Source organism: Cucurbita maxima, unplaced genomic scaffold (assembly GCF_002738345.1).
Source record: "Cucurbita maxima cultivar Rimu unplaced genomic scaffold, Cmax_1.0 Cma_Scf00021, whole genome shotgun sequence".
NCBI lineage: Eukaryota > Viridiplantae > Streptophyta > Magnoliopsida > Cucurbitales > Cucurbitaceae > Cucurbita > Cucurbita maxima.
The window spans coordinates 1,447,230-1,465,107 of NW_019272037.1; the positions used below are offsets into that span (position 1 = coordinate 1,447,230).

At 35.1% G+C, this 17,878-nt stretch overlaps 3 protein-coding genes, 2 long non-coding RNA genes and 1 other non-coding gene across 8 annotated transcripts in view; 4 read left to right on the plus strand and 2 right to left on the minus strand.

The window, feature by feature from the left end:
• The first annotated feature begins 316 nt into the window (after positions 1 to 316).
• LOC111495117 (heat stress transcription factor A-4a-like) lies at positions 317 to 2,483 on the plus strand. Of its 2 annotated transcripts, none has more exons than XM_023144995.1 (3): positions 317 to 488; positions 671 to 1,293; positions 1,381 to 2,483. In XM_023144995.1, the coding sequence occupies exons 2-3, from the start codon at positions 1,075 to 1,077 to the stop codon at positions 2,326 to 2,328; spliced, it is 1,167 nt and encodes a 388-aa protein (XP_023000763.1). In that variant the 5' UTR covers positions 317 to 488; positions 671 to 1,074; the 3' UTR covers positions 2,329 to 2,483. The 2 variants fall into 2 exon arrangements, with proteins under 2 accessions (XP_023000763.1, XP_023000762.1); XM_023144994.1 differs by having other exon boundaries at positions 317 to 455.
• A 1,729-nt stretch (positions 2,484 to 4,212) lies between these two features.
• On the plus strand, positions 4,213 to 5,219 carry LOC111495119. The gene is made up of 3 exons (XR_002720278.1): positions 4,213 to 4,696; positions 4,795 to 4,845; positions 4,987 to 5,219. It is a non-coding gene; the product is annotated as an uncharacterized LOC111495119 (long non-coding RNA).
• Positions 5,220 to 5,877: 658 nt separating this feature from the next.
• Positions 5,878 to 8,656, minus strand: LOC111495327 (U-box domain-containing protein 17-like). The gene has a single exon (XM_023145305.1). It carries the CDS (start codon positions 8,229 to 8,231, stop codon positions 6,096 to 6,098), a length of 2,136 nt encoding a protein of 711 aa, XP_023001073.1. The 5' UTR covers positions 8,232 to 8,656; the 3' UTR covers positions 5,878 to 6,095.
• A 2,173-nt stretch (positions 8,657 to 10,829) lies between these two features.
• Positions 10,830 to 12,006, minus strand: LOC111495314. 2 transcript variants are annotated; one of them, XR_002720293.1, is made up of 3 exons: positions 11,883 to 12,006; positions 11,300 to 11,383; positions 10,830 to 11,054 (listed from the first exon to the last, which is right to left on the minus strand). It is a non-coding gene; the product is annotated as an uncharacterized LOC111495314 (long non-coding RNA). The 2 variants fall into 2 exon arrangements; XR_002720292.1 differs by lacking the exon at positions 10,830 to 11,054 and having other exon boundaries at positions 11,218 to 11,383.
• Positions 12,007 to 16,458: 4,452 nt separating this feature from the next.
• TRNAG-UCC lies at positions 16,459 to 16,530 on the plus strand. The gene has a single exon. It is a non-coding gene; the product is annotated as a tRNA-Gly (tRNA).
• Positions 16,531 to 17,068: 538 nt separating this feature from the next.
• Positions 17,069 to 17,878, plus strand: part of LOC111495392 (ras-related protein RABA1c-like) — a 2,150-nt gene continuing 1,340 nt past the window's right edge. The window contains exon 1 of the mRNA XM_023145411.1: positions 17,069 to 17,446. Within this exon, the coding sequence (XP_023001179.1) occupies positions 17,226 to 17,446 (221 nt within the window). The 5' untranslated portion in view covers positions 17,069 to 17,225. The remainder of the gene's footprint in view (positions 17,447 to 17,878) is intronic.

Consider the following 17,878-nt stretch of genomic DNA (forward strand, 5'->3'; position numbering starts at 1 on the left):
ACTACAAGATATAAATTGATATATATTTGGTAAACTATTTGATGAATAAAAATTTGTAATATTAAATTTAACTCAATTGGGTAGAAGATTAAAAAAAAAACAATTTGAAATTTAACAAATAAACATTTACCATACAAGGATCGAATATATATTTTGCCCAAAATAAATTGACAGAGAATTATTTTTTTTTTCCAAAAAAGGAAAATAAGAGGGAGTAGTTCGTAATTTTGAGATATGGCGATTCATTATCTTCCACGTGCGCCTCCTTCAATTTGGGACATTTTAAGAATCGGATACTTAATAATGGTTGCCTTATCCTTCAAGTTCCAGCGCTTTATCTTTTTCCGCCATTTTAGTGACTGATAATTTTCTTCAAGCCCGTGTTAGGCAGTGCATCAATCAAAGATTTCTGAGTTTCCATGTACGTTTCTCCCAATCAAAGCGAAGGAAAGGAGGTACGGGTGTCCTCAGAGTTTGGATTATTAATCGTTCGTCTCTTTTCCCCCCTCCTCTTTTTGTTTGTTGAATCAAAGGGCATTTTTTAATCGTCTTTCGTTTCCACTTTTTTGTTATTTCAATTGAATTGATTGGATTTCATTAAGTATTTTATTACTTCAGTTCAAACCGTTAAACTCCGTTCCCCAACTCTCTGTTCTTTTGTCTTCTTTAGGCTATGTTGAGCAAGTTCTACTCGAGTTGACTGGAGGAGGGTCGATGCAAAATTCGTATTTTCTTTCAAAATCCCATATGGGAAATCGTTAATTCTGAGTTGGGTTTTCCTGGAAATCAAGCTTCGATGGAAACTTCTGGGATTCACCGGTGTTTTTGTGATTTAAATGAAGACCCAACTCGGGGTTTTTGCTTTTGAGGTTTGAAGTTCTTTGGTGGATTATCGTTGTTGTTCTTGAAGTTTGATGTGGTGAATCTGTTAAGAGTTGTATTGATATTTTTGTAAGGATTTTGATACGCGATCTTCAGTTTGCAATTTGGTGGATTGGGAGTTGTTAATGTACAGCTTTTGGTTTCTTAATTTGGGGGTTCTTATTTTGGGGACTGGAGAGGTTAGGATATAGAATGGATGAAGCTCAGGGAAGCGGCTTGACTTCGTTGCCTCCATTTTTAGTCAAAACATATGATATGGTCGATGATCCTTCAACCAATTCGATTGTTTCATGGAGTTCAAGTGATAAAAGCTTTGTTGTTTGGAAACCACTGGAGTTCTCATCAGTTTTGTTGCCTAAATTCTTTAAGCATAGCAACTTCTCGAGCTTCATCAGGCAGCTCAATACTTATGTAAGATGATGAGTTTTTCATTTACTTGCTTATTGTTGTGATTGTGTCCTTGTTTTTGTTTTCTGAACATTTTGTTCATTACTTTAGGGGTTCAAGAAGGTGCATCCTGAACAATGGGAATTTGCCAATGATGATTTTGTTAGAGGTAAGCAACACCTGATGAAGAACATTCACAGGAGAAAACCAGTTCATAGTCATTCTTTACAGAACCCCCATGGACAAGGAGTATCTCCCCCGCTAACTGAAGTCGAAAGAAAGAGTTTTGAGGATGACATCGAGACGCTGAAACGGGATAAAGAGCAGATTCTTCTCGAGTTGCGGAAACACGAACAAGAGTATCAAGGAGTTGTGTTGCAAATGCAGAATTTGAAAGATCGATTTCAATGTGTTCAACAAGGCATGCAATTATTTATCAGTCTGATAGCTCGTCTTTTGCATAAACCAGGACGTCGCTTGGATCTTCTGCCACAATTGGAAACTTCTGATAGAAAGAGGAGATTGCCTAGAGTTTCTTACAACAATAGTGAAGATAACATTGAGGATAATCAGATGGGGACAACTCAAACCATCAGTAGAGAAAATATGGATTGTAGTTTTGATCCAATTTTGAAAGAAGAACAGTTTGAACTTGTTGAGACATCCCTAACCTTTTGGGAAGGCATTGTCCATAGTTATGGTCAAACAATTAGTCCACTTGATTCCAGCTCAAACCTGGAGTTGGGTGGATCTGTAAGTCATGCCAGTAGCCCTGCTGTAACTTGCAGGCAAGTTAGTGAGGAGCTTCGGTGTAAATCACCAGGAATTGACATGAATTTGGAGCCCATGGCAACCGTTGCTCCTGAATCTATAGCCTCGAAAGATCAGGCAGCTGGAGTCAAAGCTCCAGTACCAACTGGTGTCAATGATGTTTTCTGGCAGCAATTCTTGACGGAGAATCCTGGTTCATCTGACCCACAAGAAGTTCAATCAGCCAGAAAAGATTCTGATGTCATAATCGAAGAAAACAGACGGAGCGATCAAGGAAATTTTTGGTGAAACATGAGGAGTGTAAATAATGTTGTAGAACAGTAGGGAACCTTGCTCCAGCAGAGAAATTTTCGTAGTAGGTTGATTGTTTTTCTGAACTACTGATTTTCCTTAGCTCACATGTAACATAAATTATTATAAAATGGAACATTTGGGCTCTCATCTATGTCTTTCTTCACATGTTTTCATTGGTTTTGATTCCCTCATAATGCTCGACCTGTTTAGAGAATTAGTGGCTGTACCTGTGAATGAATAATAATTTTGACTACTTTGGTTGTGTAATAGGGAATAGGCATTAGTGTTGGATCATTGTATAGTATGCAAGTGATTATTATTAGGAATTTGAATCCCGCGGAACTATATTCATATGTTAGTTTATTATTCCTTATTATAGTATTCTACATTGGATCATGGGTTTATAAGTGAGAAACATTAACTCCATTGATATGAGGCATTTTCAGGAAACCAAAAGCAATGGTAGATAGTCGAGGTTCCTAACATTGCATCAAATAGGAATCTTTACTTGGATCAGCATCTCCACCTAAGATTATATGTTCTGGTTCCTTCTCTCTGAGCAGGAAGTACTGTTGCATCCACGGATTAGTTTGTTTCAATCTTGTAAAATGTAAATAGAATCTGACTTTCATGCATTTGTTTTCTGTTTCCTATTGTCTTTGAATATTGATGGTTTATCTTTTGTTATGGAGATATCAGTGAAGTATCATGAAACCCTGTAACATGTGAAGAAAGAGTTTGTATTCTTGTTTAATATTTCATTAATTTAGTTTTGTTGTTATTAGTGTTTAGATTATAGTAGTATCTCCTTCCTTCTGAGTAGGGTTCATTTACGCGCACGCGTCCAACTTTAGAGAAGGTTCTATTTGTTCGAGGACTTTAATGATGATTTGTTGAGGACTTCCAACAGGCTGCCAAACGGGGGAAGGAGATTGCTTTGGCCCTTGAGGATTTACACAGGCTTTCGTGCTTGTTTGATGTTGTTAAAGATCACGTATTTGTTTAGATTTCTGTCGGGTAATATCTAATTAAATCTCTTTAGTAGTTAGATTTATTATTGATTTGATTAGATTTTGTTTTGATTTAATTTGTTTATTGGTTTGTTACCAAATTTTCTGATTTCTAGGTAGATTTTCTAGATATCTGTTTGTATTCTTTCTATATATATAGAGCATTCTTCAAAATTCATAAATCTTCTCATCAACCCTTCAATAAATCCCTCTTTCAGTATCCCTTATCTGAACATATCACATCCGAATAAAATGTATCCATTTTGCAACGTGAAGTGTTCAAGTATCTCATATCTGATGTTCATCTTGTATCATCTGGAGGGGCATACGTTCATGATTTTTAGTATCACTTCCTGATTCATTTGTCTATTGTAGGTAACTGTGCACGTTGAGGGCGATTTTGAACTACCAAAAGTTAATGAAGGTGAAGGATAGCCGTACTGCTGCTTCCACTCTGTGAAATTGGCTTGGAATCTGCTAAAAGAAACATCCAGATCTCCCCTGATTGCTACTTGTCTTTGGATACTGGAGTACACGACCAAATTGAATCCAAACATTCTGCCACTTTGCCATGGTTACTATGGTGATTACTATCAGAAAGAACACACTTTAGGACCTTGATTATAACCTCCAGAGTTGTGATTTTCCTCGGGCTGTTTGGTGTTGGTTTCTTTAAGATGTTTGGCTCATAGCTTTGCGAGCTCTCAAAGATGCATGAAGTAGATTGAGGAGCTTCTCCACCATCGGCCTTTTGTATAAAAAAGATGGTTCTTGTGAGATCCCACATAGGTTGGAGAGAGGGGAACGAAACATTTCTTATTAAAAGTGTGAAAACTTCTTAGTTAAAGCATTTTAAAACCTGGAAAGCTGAAAAACCACAATATCTACTAGTGGTAGGCTTGGACTTTTACAAAATGGTATCAGAGCGAGCCGCATGTTACAATTTCAATCTCCACCATCCACCTTTGTGAGAAAAGACTGTTTTTGTGACAGGCTGGGTTTATGCTATTTTGTAGGATCCGTGGGGTGAGAAATAATTGAATCTTCATAGGGAGAGAGTAGTGATACAATAATGTTTTGTCTTTTATTATATTCTCTATTTCTCTTTGGACATCAGTATGTAGGCCTTTTTGTAACTATTCACTAGATCTCATATTACTTGATTGGAGCTCCTTCTTGTAGTTGGCGCCCTGTGGGCTTCTCTTTTTTGTATGCTTGTGAATTCTTTCGGAATTTTCTATTTTTTTCAAAAAAAAAAAAGTACAAATCAGACAGAACACAATTGTTAGGGACCCAAGCCATGAGGACCCCTGATGCTGGGAAGCTGTTGAAGTTCAATCTACTTTCACCAGGTTTGAATTCTCTGATTGGCATTATTAGAATGATAGCTTAATTAAATCTTAGAACAAACATTATTACTCCTTTGTCTCATTATTCCTTCAAATTTCAGAAGCTGGAGAAGTTGGGACAGCTGAAGTTGACTGTAAGAGTCTTAAATGCGGTAAGACTGTGTTGAATGGCTTGGTGGGTGCAAAGTATCTTTTAGAGTAAGGAAAACTACGGTGGCTTGCATTTGAGTTGAAAACAATGTGTGACCCATCATAATAAAGAGTCCACCACGTTGATTTCTGCTATCATACAGGTGTCTTGATCTGATCTCCAATGGTTGCTGGGTAAAATGGCCGACTCTGCTTCCACTTTGAGTGCCTTTTCCTTCATCTCATTGCATTTGTAAGTACACGGGCGGTGGAAAGCCCCGATGCCCCACCATTCTTGATCATTTCTTTAACCACTTGTTATTATTGTAAACACAAGACTGCTCTGAGTGGGACTTCCCCGACCCAATGCTCGTTACTTTGCCACCTAACTATGCTTTTTGTTTTTTGTTTTGTAAAAGAAACAAGATAGGAAAAGAACTGAAGTTTCAATATAACTGTGAAGTCAATGTTTACTATCGTTGCTTCGGAGAAAGCCTGATCAAAGTAATAGCAAGTATTGAAATCAAAAGTTTATATGAGACTCATTTACAATAATATTAAGGGTAAGTATGAAAATTTTTAAGGAGATTATATCAACTTTGGATATGAATTAAGAGGAAAAGTACGTAGCTACCACTCAAGACACTTGAAAGAAATGTTTATACTCATATGAATTAGAGTGTACTTGTTGAGAATTGTTCCTTAATTGTACTTCCACACTTGACAAAAAAACTCTTAGAACGAAAACCTGAGATATCCTAAATACCTCTCGATGAATAGTGTAGCATGGTCTTATGACACAGACTACATTTTAAGGAACACATGAAGTCTTTGGTGTAGACTACGAAGGAACACATGAAGTCCTTGGTGTAGGTACTCAGAAGGTACTCAGAAGGAACCCATGAAACCCTAAGCATAGGTACGCAAATTGATGATAGGAAACATATCTTCACAAACGACTTTTTGACAAATTGATGGCATTGGAAGATACCCATATTGAACCAATTTTAAGGCATTGGAAATGGAAAGAGCTCATCCTAGTTCCAGGATCGAAGTGATGAATGTTGTAACAGAGCCTCTATTTTTGCCAATAAATATTTTCTATTACAGCAAGGATACAAGTATGTAAAACGAAGAGTAGATTACATCATTACTAGCAACCATTGTTTCATAAAATATGGACATGGTTGTGGCTATAATCCTTCCGTTCTAATATTTCAATCAAAGAATCGGTTAACGTTTGAACAAAATTGGGGAACAGTGAACAGCGTGACTACACGACCGGTACCGAGATGGATATCGGCACAGACACCTCGCTAGCAAAGCTGGAGTCCCTGTTAGAAGCCGAGTTACTTGGATAGGCATAACCAACCCCATGCATTACAACATGCTCACATCTTTGGAACACTCGAGCTAGCGAAGCAGCCTTTCTTCTTGCTCGCTTGGTACCAGTAAATAGGAGCATTTGGAGCAACCCAGCCAAAGCGGGAGCCTTGAACACTTGCTCGGTCGTGGCAGCGCCTCCACTCCGGCATAACTCGAGCAAAGCTGCTACTGCATTCTCTTTTCCTCTTGGTGTACCACATCGCATCATTGCTATTAATCCTGCCACAGCTCTCTCCTCTTTAGCGACTGCTTCGGCTCCAACGGGCTGTCTAACAATCAAGGCCAATGCACCAGCTGCTTCCTCAAAAACACCTTCGTTCCCCAATGCTCCTACAAGCGCTGTTACTGCTCCGGCCTCTATCATCTGAACGCAGTTATCGGTATGCGTTGAGAGATTAAACAAAGCTGTTACAGCGTCCTTCTTTCCTCTTGGGGTACCATCTCTCAACAACCCTGCCAAGGCTTCAACTGCACCACTCTCCTCTGCTATTCTCTTCTTGTAGTCATGAACTGCAGAGAGGCTGAACAACGTAGCTGCAGCGTTTTCCCGTGCTTCTGTACTATGCCCAGATCTCAACACTTCGGTTATCGATCCTAAACACCCTACCTCACTCATAATCAAACTCTTGTTCCTGTCATATATTGAGAGATTAAGCATAGCAGTCACTGAATTCTCCTGTGCAACTGGGTTTGGGGAAGCCAGCAACTTTTGAAGATGGGGGATTGCACCGGCTTCTGCGATGAACGCACGATTCTCTTTCCCTGTTTTGGCCAACAAACGAATCTCACGAGCAGCAATCGACTTTGCATCTTGCGATCCGATTGATAACTGTTGAATAAGGATTATAGCTGTTGCTCTGTTGGCTTCAAGCGCAGCACGTGTGGGAGAGGCCATTGCATAACTTTCAGCAGATGCATCCATTCCTTCTGGTGGATCATAAGGAACTCCATGGGCAATGCACCATTGGATGATCAAATTCCTTAACGCGCGGTTGGGAGCGAGGCGGGTATGAACGAGCAATTGCCCCGTCTTTGGGCAAGTGCTGTGCCCTTCTTCCATCCATCTAGTAATCGAACTGCGGTCGTATGTCTGACCTGTAGAAATGATCACCGGATCGTTCATCAAATCCAGTGATATCGGGCAGCAGAAGTCCCTCGGAATCGTTAAAAGCGTCTCAGCAATCTCCTGGCTAATCAAGTTCTTCTTCAGCTTCTTCTGGTTTCCTGCACCTGAATCAACTTCATCTTCCTCAAATCCGAAGAGGAGAAATCTACTATATCTAGTAAAAGCAACAAAACCATTTAACACTGCTAAGGTTGGCTCAACGTCGCCCTCATGATTGACAATCTGCTCCTCCAAGAACTCAATTTCAGCTCTACAACACTTAGCATTCCGAATCTTCAACTTATCCACAAAAAACTCCCTCAATTCCCTCGGATTCGGAAGCCTCCCATTCTCAAATTCATCGAGAAACGAAAGGAAGCGCACCCTCGACACCTCATCGCATTCATCAACAAACATCCTAGTCCTTCTCAATTGCTTTTGCAAGAGCTCAACCTGTTCTTTAACATCCACAGCTAATTCAACTTCCTCAAAAGGGAAAACATCAAAAAATGTCAACAACTCCAAATTCAAATCATTGAAATGCCCCGAAATCGAGTGGTTCTGAAGCAACATCCATAACTTACTCGATTCGGAGCAATAATCAAGGAGTATCTTCGACCGATACAACAACAAATAAAGCTCCTTCAAACAGAGCAACGCCGTGTGAGGCAAAGTAGCACCGGAATCCTTCAAACAGTCCAAAAAGACTAAACACACCTCCAGTTTCCTTATCAGAGATCGCGAATTCCTCCGCTGAAAGAAGAAAAATTTCTGTGAAAATCGGGAAACGAGCTCCATCGCAACTATCGCCAGGGTTCGAACTAAGGCCACATCGGAGAGGTCAACAGGGGCCAAAAATACCTCCAAGGACGGCGATCTCCTTCTCCGTAAAGACGAGAAAATCGCAGCGGCAGCCATAAAACCCCCACCAACCCCCAAATTCTAGGGTTACCGAAATTCAGCAAAGCACCGAGAAATTGACGATGCAAAATCGGAAGAAAAAGAACAGAAAACTCGAAAATCTTGGAAGAAAAAGAAAACCACAGATCAAAATCAGAGTTAAACGAGACGAAGAACCGTAATTTGTACAAAGAGAGTTGCGCCAATTGGTGGGTCAAGAAGCAAAGCAAGTTGCTGATTAATGGAGAATTGAAAAACACAAGAAGATAGAAACGGAAAAGGATCGCTTTATAAAAAAAGAAGAAACAAACAACGGGAAATGGGGATTCCGCGTTCGATCAAGGGAAGCGAGAAATTGTAAGATCGTCCATGAATTAGCAATGGCGGCCAGTACCGGGGAAAGTGACGTTCCAAAGGTTTGACGATAAATTTATCACAGATTCCTGTCCATTTCTTCTACTCTATGCTCTCAATTAAGAATTAAACGCACTATGATTTTTCCACCTTAAAAAAATATATATATATATATATATATATATATATATATTCTTGACTCGTTTGATATATTTTAAATTCTTGAAAATGAAATATTTATAATTCTATTAAAAATAAAATTATCCAACATTTTTCAAATTTTAAAATATTAACCAAAATAAAATATAGAGTGAGAAGTAATAATATATTTTAACTAATTTTTTTAATCTTATATATTATCAAATTTGAACAAAATTTATTATTCTTCCCTCTTAAATTTTAGTTTTCTTAAAATATATAGAAATGTAATCTAATGGTGGAGTGGAGTATTTTGTATGTAGTGGAATTTGAGGAAGGGTTGACTAGGAAAAAGTCAGTGGGGCCCAGTAGTTATTGTGGTTGAGCTGGCAGTTGAATATTTTTGGTTTCCCTTCAAACATTTTAATCATTTAATTTAAACTTATTAACCCATTTTCAAAAGTATTGTTTTTTTTTTCTATGAAAACAAAAAAACAATGCTTTTTAGGATTACTTCATATACTGTAATTAATTATTAGTATTCCTCTTATATATTCTTTTCCATAATTACTTTCAAAATATTCATTATAATTTTCATATTTTTAATTTTTATTCGTTTAAAAATAATTATTTTAGTTCATCGTTCTCTTTTCTTTTTTTTTTCTTCGTTTAGTTAATATAATGTTCTAATATAATTTTTAAATACTAAAATTTTAATAATACAGCATAACTTTTAACATTTAATTTTTTTTTTTATTTATTTGCAAGAGATATTAATATATAAAAAGTGGGACAGAGAATTTTAGTTTAATTTAGCAAAAGAAGAGAAAAATCAAATTAAATGGATATTTGTAGCAGAATATTCAAAATGGTGGAATATTAAAGAGTTTATTTTTTTCCATTCCACCCATGGCTACATTTTGAGGAGACTGAAAGCCAATTAAAAACCTCCACGTTTCGGATTCTAAATCTGCCACGTAGCCTGGTGGCAAAATTAAGAGGCCGACAAGTTGCGTACCGATTCGATAATTTCCAACCATTAAAAGACCGCCACGTGGTTATAAAGGGTCTGAAGTCAAAGACTTTGCTAGCTGACGTCAGATATCGATTTTTTCAATTAAGAAAAAAAAAAACCCCATCGGGACGGGTGCTTTTGACTTGACTCAATTAAATAATGCTGTCGCCGTGGACTTTTTTATTGCGTTATTTGGTTTAATTAATGACGTGTCATTATTATATTGGACTGTCGTTTACGTAAAGCATCACCGCAGCGGTGCCAGTTTGGTGGATAGCCAACCAGTTGAGTCCATCTTCCAAACCTACCCTTCCTTAATTTCGGAAATTAGCTGTCATAGAGAAAAATATGAATAATATAATTAAAACTCTAAATTAATGATTATATTGATTTATGAAATTTTATGATTTAATTAATTTTAATTGTAATGTATAGTTTCTTGGAAATTCATTCATCGTGATGCTAAGAAAATAAAATGGAAGTGATACAAAATGTCTCTAAAAATTAGGTAGGGAGAATAAAAAATAAATTTATGTGGTTTGGAATCCGAGAATTATGATTAAAAAATATTTCCGATCTTTGACTAACTAAAAATGAACATTTTTAAAATAATAATAATAACAACTTTATTTTATGTTTTTAAATATATTTTTAATAGCAGATTTAGAAATTCAGCCTAAGTTTGGTTAACCATATATAGGAGATTAATTACCGTGCTTGAAAAAATTGATCAACCCAACCCGAATCAAAAAGGTTGGGTTGAGTTAGACTATATTCATTCTCGCCAACCAAAGCTCTAAATTTTTATGATACTAGGGATGAGTTAGGTTGTCATCTTTAATTGGATGGGTTGGACCAAGGAACCAGCCAACCCAAAAATACTGACTCTAAAAGTACATATGTCTAATTGTCAAGACAGATCAACTAATTAAGATATATGTGTATCTATCGAACAAAAAAAAACATGATATATATATATATATACTTTTTTGAAAGGTATGGATTTCCCAGAATTCAAAGAGATAGAGATAGAGATTGAGCTTGATTATCATGACTTTAAGTCTTCACCATATCAAACTGACCGACCACGGACCTATAAAAAATGTGGCTGCAATCTTACTACCCTTGTGTTCATATTCTAAGACGACAGCAAAAGGAGGTTGGGACCCTACTTTCAACATTTTTCTATTAACTCCACTTCACGTCTAGGGACTGTGATATGAGGAATTTAAAATGTTCCAGTCTTCATATGTTCATATTGGTCCATTTTGATGACTCTGGGAAAGTTCTAACGAGTATTGCCTCAGTTTGATTGATATTCATCTAGATTACGTCTGATAAGGGAGGAAGATTTGTAAGAACTTAGTTAGGGACTACAGAAAGAAGAAAGCAAGCCCATTAAAACTCTTTTAAGTGTAACAGCCTTTTCAGACGCGTCTAGTAAAGAAAGGTTTTCATGGAGAATGTTTTCTTAACGCAAAGATGGTACAAAAGATGACTTAAAGGATAAGAGTTGTGTATGGAAAAGCATAAAGGAATATGGAGTGTGAACCAAAACTCTAATCTTTGTGTTCATTACCTTGGGGACTTAGCTGGAAGACACTTTCCTTAGCAGACAAGCTTTATCAATGAACCTCATCTTTGTGTTCTCACTTTTGAAGCGCTGCAAAAAGAGACAAAACACATTCATTCATGTGGCTGTCCCAAAAAAACATAGGAACTCAATAAATTTGAGCAAAGTTTCATCAAATAGGTGATGTGTTACATCGTGTGGCGAGTTTCCTGCCCAGAAAGATCTTCAATCCAGACTTATAGACAACATTCAAAGTAAAATAGGAAGGTGACGCCTTAGTGGGGACTTCCCCAAGGTTTCTAAAATGCATATCTTCAATCCAGACTTATAGACAACATTCAAAGTAAAATAGGAAGGCGACGCCTTAGTGGGGTCTTCCCCAAGGTTTCTAAAATGCATGTGTTATAGGTTTTCACGCCCTTATAAAGAATATTTTGTTCTTCTCTCCAATCGATAGGGATGAAATAAAAGATAACCCATCATTTAAAATACACCATGCTCAGAAAGAACTTCATCCTGGATCAAACAGTAAGAAAAACAGTGACAAAGATGAGAATGAAAGGACATGAGAGAGTAGATGATTGAATACCCATTTGGGGAAGTGAAGTATAACATCCATCGGCCTCCATCGCATGCACCCACAAGCCCTTATTACCAAAAGACAACGAGAGCGTGGCCATTGAAGCAAAATCCCAAAAAAAGGGACATTTCTGAGGACAATGCCGCAATCTGTCGACAAGATCTGGACAGTGTTTTTGGTGTGGGCTTATGAGGATCACAAAATTCCATTCCAAATTGCCCAAGCCCAAGTGGTTCATGTTGGACTTTCTCACTAGTCAAGCTAGCAGGTCAGCAAAATACACTCAAGTTGGACCCATGAATCTTAAATTATAAATGTTTTTCTTTTTTTGCTTTGTTTTGTTGGGTGGTTTGATGATACTGTTTTGTCCATTTAAAAAAGATGGACAGGTGGAGGGATGTAGTGACAAGTAAGCTACCTCTTTATATTTAAACTTTAGTGTTCTAAATGCTTTGTAGGGCTCATGGGATGGTTTTGATGGACCCTTTTTCTTTTTTATTCCCACACAAAAGGGAGCTAAATCAATTCAATTTTGATTTTATGCCAAACCTTTGACATTTTTTTTAAATAATATTATATTTTTAAACTTTTATCATATTTAATCAGCATGTTCTTATATCACTTACCTACCTCGAGTAAACTCTATGAACAAGTTTACGAAGACTATGAGTAGTGACTCTCAATTCTTTTAAGTATTTCTTAATCACTCTATTCTCAGAATCACTCTCACTTGGATGTGTTCTCGATTTATTTATGTATCTCTCCTAAATTATTTCAAATTTGAGTCATTTTAATTTAATTATGAGTATAAATTAAAATAAAAATGGTGCACCAATTTCCTTTATTTAACGATAATAATAATTATATCCACTGAAAGCGCTTTTAGTCTTTCTTTTTGCACTTTTCCATAACACTTGAAAACACTCGAAATTAATGGATTTTTCTTTCTTTTTAATTTTTTGAAAAGTGAAATTAAATGGATGTCTTTTTTTTTTTTTTTTTTTAATTAATGGATATATCTTCATAATTGGAATGAAGTTAATACAATCATATGATGTGACAAATTTTTTTGTTTGATTAAATAAATTATTTTGAGAAATTTCCATTATTTGTTCAACAATATAGGTCCAAAAAAATAATTTAATCTATAATTTTATTACCATTTAGTTAAATATTGAATTTGAATAAATATATTTAATAACATCTTCCTTACATATATATGGTAATATTCTTTTAAAAAATTATTAAATTTTGTGATAACATTTATTTTAGTTGGATTTGGCATTTTATTTGTTTTGGATGGGTTGAGTGTTTTTTATTTGGATTTATGGATTTTTTTTATTTTATCAAATAAAATTAGGGTGATTTATACCTAATTTGAGGTAGATAATATTCTTAAAAAACCAAGGAATTTTTTTTAATAAATATTAAGTTAAAATAAAAGTTTAATTCTTCAGGTGTCTAGAATGTTCGCATATTAAATTTTAAAATTTTATTTTTTATTAGTCTGAGTAAAATTAGATTGGAAAAATCTTTAACCAATTTAAAATTTCAAGTGGATTGAAATATAATTCACAATCCAACTGGAATCTAACTGTCTATTTTTGAATTAGGGAGTTGTCAAGTTATTCTTTTTAAAATTATTTAAAAAAAATTAATTATTCACTGTACATATTACATCAATAACTAAAATATCTTCATGTCAAACATTTATCAGTCACAATGTATCACTAGCATCGATTATAAATGTTAAATACCTTAATTTTTTCAAGAGTAGGGATAGAGTTGAGTTGGATTGCAACCCTATTTTCGAGTTGTTTGGATTGATCTAACTAAGAAAAATATCTACTTGCCAATCGAATCGAATTTGATATTTAAAAAATTCAACCCAACCCTATATAAAATTAATCGAGGTAGGATTGGATATTTCGGGTCGATAATATTATTGGGTCGTACGAATACCCCTACATAAAATTGAAAATTTAAAGACTTATTAAATACCGTATAAGTTCAAAAACCAAATAAACACGGATCTCGAAGTTATTACACAAATATGAAACAAAGAGTACAAAATATTGGTAGAGAAGGGAATATGGTGTGTTATTGACGCAATTTTAATTACTTTATGCCTATTAATAGGGATGGAATTAATGAAATGAGAATGGAACAAGGTAGGTTGAAATTAAAGGATGAGAATTTTTCAGCTTTATTTTTTTTATTCTCATTTTTATTATTTTATGAAATTATTTTTTTAAAGAAAAAAAAAAAGAGAGAAATTAAATTATTCCCTTAAAGTTAACCCTATTTCTATTCATTCATCTATTTGGAAATGTTCATTTAAATTTAACGTTGATTTCCAATATTAGTAATAATTAATAGTAATAATCTTTATTCCAAATTATCTTTAGTAACAATGGGGCCTTGAAAAGGAGCTTATTTTAAATAATTAATTTATTCTCTTTTTGAAGTATAAGTTTACAGTGTAAAAATATTGAAATAATGAAGTCGTAATTAAATAAACCAAGAGATTAAGAGTTCAATAATAATTAATAATGATAGGGACAAAATTAAATCAGGAAGAGCTGACAAGGAACAACAATTTCTCCTAATTTATGTACGCTGATAAACCTGAGAATCAAATTTAAAAAGAGAGAGAGAGAGAGAAAGAGATGATTACTGGGAAGCTGTTAATGGCCGACACCGGGGCTGGGGACGGAGCGGAGGATTCGATTGTTGTAATAATAATGTGGGGGATGGGCGGGGATGAGGCGGCGACCACGGAGGCAGTCCTGGGCGGGGAGACCGGCGTGGGTTTTATCGCTGGGAGCAGACGGCGGCGTGGAGCCTTTTGGGAGAGCGGCGAAGAAGAGCCTGTTGATGTTGAGGCTTCTGGATTGGGCAGATGGGGAAATGGAGGATAGAAGAAGAAGAAGAAGAAGAAGGAGGAGGAGGGGAAGTAAAGATTTGTTGGTGGAGGCAGCCATGAGAGAGAGAGAGAGAGAGAAAGAGAGAAGAAAATGGAATTAGAAAATGTGGATTTGAGGAAGGGGGGCGTGTACAACATATAAACCCGCGTGGGAAGCTACAGAAGAAACAAGAACGAGACTCTTATTTAACTTTTTAGAGGTCGGAATTAAATCGGAATTGGGGGACATTGAATTGATTAAGGGAGGTAGAAAATGGACTGTGGAGGATGTGGAAAAAGAAGGAAGGTTCCAAAAGCAAATAGTATGGGGATTGGAGAAGTCAAAAGACAGCGGATTTTTGAATTTCTGTGCCATTAAATGACGGGAAATGAATCAAATGTTGCCCCTTAGCCGCCCACTTCCCCCGCCCTGTCTTCGTAATTTTACCCCCAATTCTCCCTCCCCTTTTTTTTAATTTATTTATTTATTTGTTGTTTAGTTCAATAAAGTGGTAAGTCAAATATTCAACGTTCAACTTTCTATTATATTGATCACAAAAATCCAATTTCTACATTTTATATCCATCTTTACAATAAATTTTTAACCATTCTTATTCTCTATTTAATTTTCCCTAATTTACTTATTCATACTTACATTAGTTATATATAATTAAATTCTCCCCAAATCACTCAATTTTATAAAACAAAATCTTAAATTTGCTTCTTACAAGGTTAGAATTGTAATTGTAATATTTTTCAAATAATTAATATAACTATAAATGTAAAATATTGTGGTCTAACGATATAAATATATTTGAGGGTCATGAAATTTTTAGAGAAAATAGGTTGAAATTTGGCGAGGAAGATGTTGACGACCGTGAAATTTAGAGAACTATAAGATAGGGATGGCCAAGTATGAAGTTGTTGTACGTATCTTTGATTTTATTTATTCATATTTTCTTTATGTGTCACAATCCAACAAATATATCGTTCCTAAATGTTTAACATAAAATACGACAAAAAAGAAAAAAAAAATTGAAGTTAGCAAAATATTTTATAATTAACATTTTTTTAAAAATATTCTATTTTATCTCTAAATTGTTCTCTTTTTATTTATTTATATATTTAATTCCATTAAGCTTGAGGACTAGTTTTAATGGTAAATGGTAAAATACACCAAAATGTATAAAGATATATTGTTGTCCTTATATTCTATATTCTATGTACGGAAGGTATTCTGTATTCTCTGTCTCGCATGGCTAATTATGAGGAAACATAATGAGTTTATTAATAAGTAACACATTTTTATTGGTATGAGACATTTTCGATAAATTAAAAGAAAAAATTTGAAAACTTATACTTAAATTAAAAATTATCATACCATTATAAAAGGTCGAGGTTCCCAACATTTTATACATTCCTATATTAGCGAGACAAAATAACGTTGGATTAATTTAGAATTTTTCTGGTATGAAATCAAAATAATCATTATTCTTGAATTTTAATAGATTATTTCATTTACTACGAAAATATTAAGTTAGATTAAATTATCTACGGTTTAAACATTATACTTTGTATTTATAAATATTTTATAAAATAGGAAATGGATATTTCCGACATTTTTGCCAAAATAGAAATATTATTATTTATTTATATAACTTTGTAGAAAACCAACAGGTAGCGTTTGTAGTCCAACGGTTAGGATAATTGCCTTCCAAGCAATAGACCCGGGTTCGACTCCCGGCAAACGCAATCTTATTTTCCTTTTTTTTTTTTTTTTTTTTTTTTTTTGCTGAATTTTGTTTTCTTATCCTAATTCTNAATTCTTTTAAAAGTTAGCATCATTAATTCCACCTCAACCGAAAACTTACCTAAAATAAAAAAAAAAGGTATGGAATTGTTATAACTTAATACTTTATTTCCGACTTATTATATTTTTTAAAATTAAAAAAAAGTATAAAAGTGTTATAACTTAATATTTTATTTATTTTTGCCGCTGATATTTAGATTATTTAAAGTTAAATTTCATTTAACAATTTTCTAAATAAAAAAAAAAAAAAAAAAAAATTTAAANACTTGAAATAAGATTCGGGAGTGTCACACTTTTTCCCTCCCATAAATAAATAAGCTTCCATGATTGAAAATGACGAAAATGTCCTTCTTTAACCAGTTCCACCAGCGAGTAGAGTTTGGGCATTGGCGTCAATTCAACAGCTTTCTAGAACAAAAGAAAAAAAAGGGACCAATTCCAATTCCAAAATTTGAAAAAGAGACGTGTTCTCCTCCATCTATTTGGAGTCCAGCCCAGCACAGGCCAACCCGTGGAATTCACAATCTCTAGAGTATCGAGAAAGGACCCCCCAAAAGCGAGCACGCAGAGATCTAGCCATTGCCCCTTCCCCTTCCCTTACTCCAACCAAACTTCTTCTTCAGAAGGGGGCACTGTGATGGCCGGCTACAGAGCTGAAGATGACTACGACTACCTCTTTAAGGTGGTTCTGATTGGAGATTCCGGCGTGGGCAAGTCCAATTTGCTCTCCAGGTTCACCAAAAACGAGTTCAGCCTCGAGTCCAAGTCCACCATTGGGGTTGAGTTTGCTACTCGGAGCTTGAATGTCGATAGCAAGGTCATCAAGGCCCAGATTTGGGATACTGCTGGCCAGGAAAGGTTCGAAATCGTTTCTCTTCCTTACCTCTCCCCTTTTCAAGATCTGGGCGTTTCTTATTTTTGCTTAGATTTTATGGTGCTTGGTATTTTGAGCTATATGGTTGTTGACGAATGGCCAATGGAATTTTTGGGTGATGTTTCTTTTAGATGATTTTACTGATGGAATTCTCTGTATTAGCTTCACTTGAATGTGAAGTTATGATGGGTTATTTCATAAATCTCTTTACCATCCACTAAATTAGAGTTTTGAATATTAGAACCGCGGAGGGTAGTTTACAAATTAAGTGGATCTGAACAGGGCTGCTTAGAGTTGTTTGTGTGGTTACACCTTAAATACATTGACGTACAAGAATGATTAGAATTCCTTAATGCTGTAGGAAATTCTTTTTGAACTGTTGCAATGTCTGAATGTTTTTTTTTTTTTTTTTTTTT